Genomic DNA, 6,000 nt, shown 5'->3' with positions numbered 1-6,000 from the left:
TCTCTCTCTCTCTCTCTCTCTCTCTCTCTCTCTCTCTCTCTCTCTCTCAATCTCTCTCTCTCTCTCCCCCTGACAATCCTTATTCTGTTTTTAAGGTCTAATTCAAATGTAAGACTTTTAAGACTTTTTTGCCAACCTGAGGAACAAATTCTACTCTTGACAACATACGCTCATCATTTGTTTAGGCCCTAGCTGTTTGTGCATGCCTCTGTTTCCACCATAAAGCCTATGCATTCCTTTAAAGCAGCGACCACCGCTTCTTCATTTTTGTATCTACATCATCTGACACTCTGGGAGATAGTCAATAAATAGCACATTGTCACTTATCTTTGTGTTATACATTTTACACACATATATATGACTGGATTTGGCCTTTTGGTCATTACCACTTTTGAAAAAGAGTCTATTTCTTAGGTTCTCCTGAGCTTGAGTTAATAAGAGGAAAATGTTGACTTAATTCGTAAAAATATCATATGTAACTTTTGGCGGGATGCATTAAGGGATATTATCTCAGCCAGCCTTCTTTATCACTAGTCGGCCTCTTAACTACAGATGGGTCTAATTGTTCCTTAAATATATTTAATGTATATGCGTCCACAATATTGCCCACTAGCCTTTTAGCACTTCTGTTGGTAGTTCTCTTACCCCAAATTTATCGATTTTACTATAAATTCGTATTACTCTTTAACACAGAAAAATATAAAAATTAGTAGTTTGTTCATGACAGACATAAAGTGCCAAGTTCAAATATTTGCTTTTTCAAAAAGAAAGAGAATGAGCTAAATACTATAGCATAGAAACAAAATTCAAGTTGGTGACCAGAATAGCCATTATAAAATAATGGAAACATATCCATTGGGGGATTTTTACCAAAGCTCCTTCCTGTCTGGGCAAAATGTTTCGTTATGTGTTCCATTGTGCCAAGGACAGACTGATCATTTCCAGACACTTACCCTCTGACAGCATGAATAAGTCTCAATGATGGATAGGCAGTTCGCACTTTCAGTTTATTCTTAAGGATCAATGCATTAACCCACTCCACGTGTTTCTCTCCTCCTTTGACCATGAAAGCAGGGATCCAAAGGACACTATCATTCAGCATGGAAAGTCTATGCACAAATTTTTCTCTGTCACTCTCATTCCGAAAGCCTCCAAATGCTCTTTGCACAACTGATGGGTTCATGGTGATAAAGTCTGATTTCGTCCCCACGTCAGCAGCGAACTCTACCACGGGAGCAAGGTTACACCTGAAGGGGAAAAAATTAAAGAGTAACTATGAAACATTCCCTCCTAAGATGGTGTGGATGGAAAGAAGAACGATGAACAAGCATGTTGGTTTTCTTGTTTTGTTTTTTCAACCAGGTGGAAAAAGAAAAGATAATCTGGTAAGATTACATTTTTCAATAAGTCATCACCCATCCAGGAATATTGTCTTCAATAAAGATGTGCACCCCTAGTACAGGGCTCAGATTATCATTTGTATTAATTCAACCTGTTGTCTAAGAATAGTCTTTGCTGTTATCTTCATAAAACTACGAGATATGAATTCCTAGGTGAACTTCTGCCTGTTGCCATGCAGCAGGATGACCTATAAGTAAGTAAAACACAAGACCTGATATTCCAGCTGGCACCACTTGTCAAGCTGAAGTCACTTCAATATCTTTCTAAACATAAGTGTAGATGGATTTTCTGTATCCTGAGGTTAAGGGAAACCTGTAATTCCTTATAGCATTTTCCACAAACATATTTATAATTGTCTTCTAGAGGCCTCAATGGCAAATAAAAGTCAGAAAAATGAAGTTACTTAATAAGCCTTTTTGAGGTGTTAAACAATGCAGAAAAGCCCTTATTACAGGGTCAAATATCTTTCTGTTCCTTTTGAGGACATCCTCAAGATGCTTGTTTTCCCTGCTAACAGTCCACAAGCCCTCTGTGCAGGAGGGTCAGAATTGGTGTCCTGTTCTCACCACTGAAGCTCCAGGACCTCGCAAAGTGCCTGGGCCCCGTTTCGTTCCTGTATTGCAAGAAAGCTTAGAAAAGCACCTTGAATTTTGTCTTCAGCCAAAATGTGATGCTTCTTCAACTCTGTCATGTAAATCTTTGGATACTTAAAAAATAGCCTTTTAATTTTAAAATATTTTAACTTGATAAAAAGGCAACTTTTAATTAGTTGTTAGGGAAAAATTAGAAATTTAGCAAACAAGAGTGCTAACTTGGAATTAAAAGTCATTTGAATTTATGCAATCTACACCTTCATAAAAATGCACACACACACACACACACAGATTTCGTCTTCTTTGTTTTTTCTTTTTTTATATCAGCCTTTTAGCGGGAGGAAAAATAAGCTGATTTCTTCTTTCTGCATCTTTCAGGTTTGCTGCAGTATAAAAGCTTCTCACATTTCTCTTCCTTGTGCATTCTGCCACATTAATTAAAATCTCAGACAAGTTAAATTTAATTAAAAAATAGAGTGCGTGCTCTGCTATTAAAAATCCTGGCTTGTATATCCTTCTTTATCTCTCTTAATTAATACGTCTTATTACTTCTTAGATCTCTAAAAACATTTAATACCACAACAAATATCTTTCATCTCACACAATTAAGTAAAGTCTGTGTTATCTACAGCGAGCTACTGAGAGCAAACAAATAAAAATTAACATATATTATTTGGAAAATCTCTTTTCAAGTTATGTATACTTAATTACCCCCACTATAGTATATGAGAGTATTTTTTTGTCTCTATCCATGATCCATGCACTATTTCAGAGTAGATATTATTCACTTCCATCACAGAATATTACCAACAGGGTTGCCCTGGAAGGGAATGGCTACATGCGAACAGAAGCCCAAGTGAACATTTTACAGTGGAATTCATGGAAGATTGAAGATGTGATAATTTTTGAAGTCCTAAAATGCACTCCACACCAGCTTTAAAAACAGTGTAAAATTGTAACCAAGCTGATGATAAGATGTATTTAGACACTGTGGGGAAAATACATTCTGAATATCTTTCTGACACACACTTCTCCTTCCTCAGGTAAAAAATAGACAACACTTGTTAACATTACAGTTATCATGTTTTTGACAGGGGAGATAGCTTCAGATATATCATTCTGCTATAATAATTCCTCAGCAATTCTTTTCAGAGGGTTTCCACTACAGAAAAACAATACCAACACTCCATTTTCTCTCTGCTTGTAAAAATAATCCGAGCTAACCCAGTTAAAGAAAACACAAATAACATTCTACTGAATTATCTTTGTAGGAAAAGAAATCACTTAATTGCTTTATGCTTTTCATTACTTTTTCTTATCACATAATGAAAAGCTCCTCCACCCTCAGCGTGCTAACATCCACACTTTTAGGATTGACTCAGCATGTTTCTGAAACATGCTTGTCTGGCCACGTGACATTTAAGAGCTAAAAAGACGCTCATCAATAAAGTTGGGTAATGAAAGACAGGTACTTTCCACCTTGGAAGTAAAAGGAAACTAACAGAGAAAGAATATTTCTGGAGAATAGGGTTGACCTAGAAGACAAACCAACAGAATAGATGCACTCAAAGAATGCTAAATGACTGTGGTGCTAACTAACTAAAGGGAAGTAAAATATCAAAGAGTAATTAATCCACATGAGCTTTATTGCACAGTGTTTATGACCTGAGCATAGCCAACCTGGCTTTGGGAGGGATGGAAATAGTGGTACTGAAAATAGCATGACAGAAGGACACCTTATAAAATATAAGGCTCCGGGAGTCTGACTTGTTCATTTTCCTTGTAGTAACTATGTCTAATTTTTTTATTGGAAGGAAAAATTAACATCATGTCCACATGTGGCCAGTAAATTAATTGCTCTTGGTTGAGTCAGATATTTAGTCATATAATTAGCTGAACACCGCATAATCAGGGCAAGCATTAAGAAAGCCAAAATAACCGGCCAGCTGTGCTGAACTCCCGCAATCCTGTAGACTTCTGAATTTCATAGCGATATTAGTAAGACTACTGCTGACTGAGCAAGATTTTGAATAGATTTGCAATTACACATTCTTAATCGTTTTTTCTTTAAATCTTCTTTGGGATTAAATATTCAAAAGCACACAGAATATGTAGCAAGTATTTATGAAGTAATACATTATTTCATACATTATTCTTAATCTCATAAAATTAAAGAGTGGCCAATGTTTAATTGTTTTGTTTTGAGTCAAAACTATTGAGTGCATAAGAATATTTCACACATCTAAGTTCTATTTCTTTAGCTAAATTAAATTCTTTGTACTGTCCAACTATTTTTCACATATTAAAAACCTGAAAACATATACACAGAATTAGGTATGTTGGCCAAACTCCTTGTTTATTCTAAGCTGCCAAATTTCCCATTTATTTGTGTTTATGTTCCATCATTGGTGAAAAATCTGCAGAAATACAGCTAGATCCTCTTGCTCTTTAGACCTCCATAATTTCTCCTGTGATCTCACACCGGATAAGATTGCCTTTATGCATTCCTTTCACACAGAATTGAAGGTACTTTCATTTATTTCAAGGCTATATAATTAAAAAAAAACCTTTTTAACATTAATTCTTTTATTTTTTTAGGAAAGAAATGCTTATTTCATGTATAACACCTCAAGATCACAGAATTACCTAGGAAGACATAGCTTTTAGATTTTTCAGTATTCTCTACATTTCCCTGGAGTTATAGCTCAGCAGTCTAAGTAACTAGGAGGTTCCTCTTTCAGTAACTCAACAGATTTATCTTGAGAGCTCATTGGTATAAATACTAAATTACATGCACAGAGCTTTTTGTCCAGCTATTTTACTATTTGTGCTACTTTACAATGATGTCATCTGGCCAAAATCTAATCTTGACAGTTAGTATTAGTAAGATCAGTAAGATAATGCTCATTCATTTAGCCGTATGTTTATTCACCCCATGGTGCATGTTGAACATTTGTGTTAGCTACAGGACTAGTCAGTTGTCTATGATATAGAGGTAAAACAGTGTGTACTGTGATATAGGAGGTTGTTAATTACTTCTTTACACATAAAACATAGATTAAGAGAGAAGAAAACAATACCGAGTGATCTACAGACTAAACTCTTCTTTCTCACCATTAACTAATGTTCAGAAAAGTTCCAAACACATGATTACCATCCCTTTCCTCCTTTGGCCAATCCCACTGTGTGCTTCTCTGTATTAGCATTGAAACCCCTCAGCCCAAACCGTCGTTATCAATGGAATCACATTTGTTAACCAATCGTAGAAAGGGTGATAGCCTCTTCTCTTACTGCCCCAGAGGAAGCTTGTGGTTCCTATCTGCTCTCATCCTGCTTTTGAGCTTGAAGAACCAAGAGAACAAAGAATCTCTGATACCTGGGTGTTTTAGGTTTTGTGGTTACCCTCTCAAAATTGCTAGGGGAAGCAGAAACATGCAATCTATCTCTCTCTGACTTACTTGAGGTGAGGGTTGTAGGCCCCAAACAAACTGGAAACCAATAATTTTGCAACGCTCTGAGGTAAACAGTAGTGTTACCTCCAATTTAGAGATGAGGAACTAAGGTGAACATGGTTAAGAAACATGCCCAAGGACATAGTGCATACAAAAGAAAAGCACGGCACTTTACAATGACTCCAGGACAAAAGTTTTTAATTGACACTATTTACACATGTGGCTTATTTCAGAATCAGAGGAAAATGTCTGTGTTCATCCTTCACCCCAACCTTCTTGGAGGAGAAAGGGTACTTTACCAGTTAGCCTTAGGTTTTGGTCTCAGACTCCCAGAACTGAAGTGTATTATATAAGGCCACTCAGCCATGACATTCCCCAAATCCTGAGCAGTTATTAAAAAAAGGGTTTTAAGAATATTAAATATGAAAATAATATCTACACATCAGATGTCTTGAGGGAAAGGGTTTTCAAAATGCTGATAAAAGGATTAGCTGTCTAATTGATGTGACTTTTTGAAATATGAAGCATAGGATTAACAGTTGATTTATATGTGG

The 6,000-nt window shown here is 36.0% G+C and overlaps 1 protein-coding gene across 1 annotated transcript in view; it reads right to left on the bottom strand.

Annotated features, from left to right (window-relative positions):
• Positions 1-6,000, bottom strand: part of ST8SIA4 (ST8 alpha-N-acetyl-neuraminide alpha-2,8-sialyltransferase 4) — a 102,578-nt gene that overhangs the window by 61,721 nt on the left and 34,857 nt on the right. The window contains 1 exon segment of the mRNA XM_019630045.1: positions 954-1,247. Within this exon segment, the coding sequence (XP_019485590.1) occupies positions 954-1,247 (294 nt within the window).

The sequence above is a fragment of the Hipposideros armiger genome, unplaced genomic scaffold (assembly GCF_001890085.2).
Source record: "Hipposideros armiger isolate ML-2016 unplaced genomic scaffold, ASM189008v1 scaffold_882, whole genome shotgun sequence".
Classification (NCBI taxonomy): domain Eukaryota; kingdom Metazoa; phylum Chordata; class Mammalia; order Chiroptera; family Hipposideridae; genus Hipposideros; species Hipposideros armiger.
This window is presented reverse-complemented; position numbering and strand designations above follow the sequence as displayed.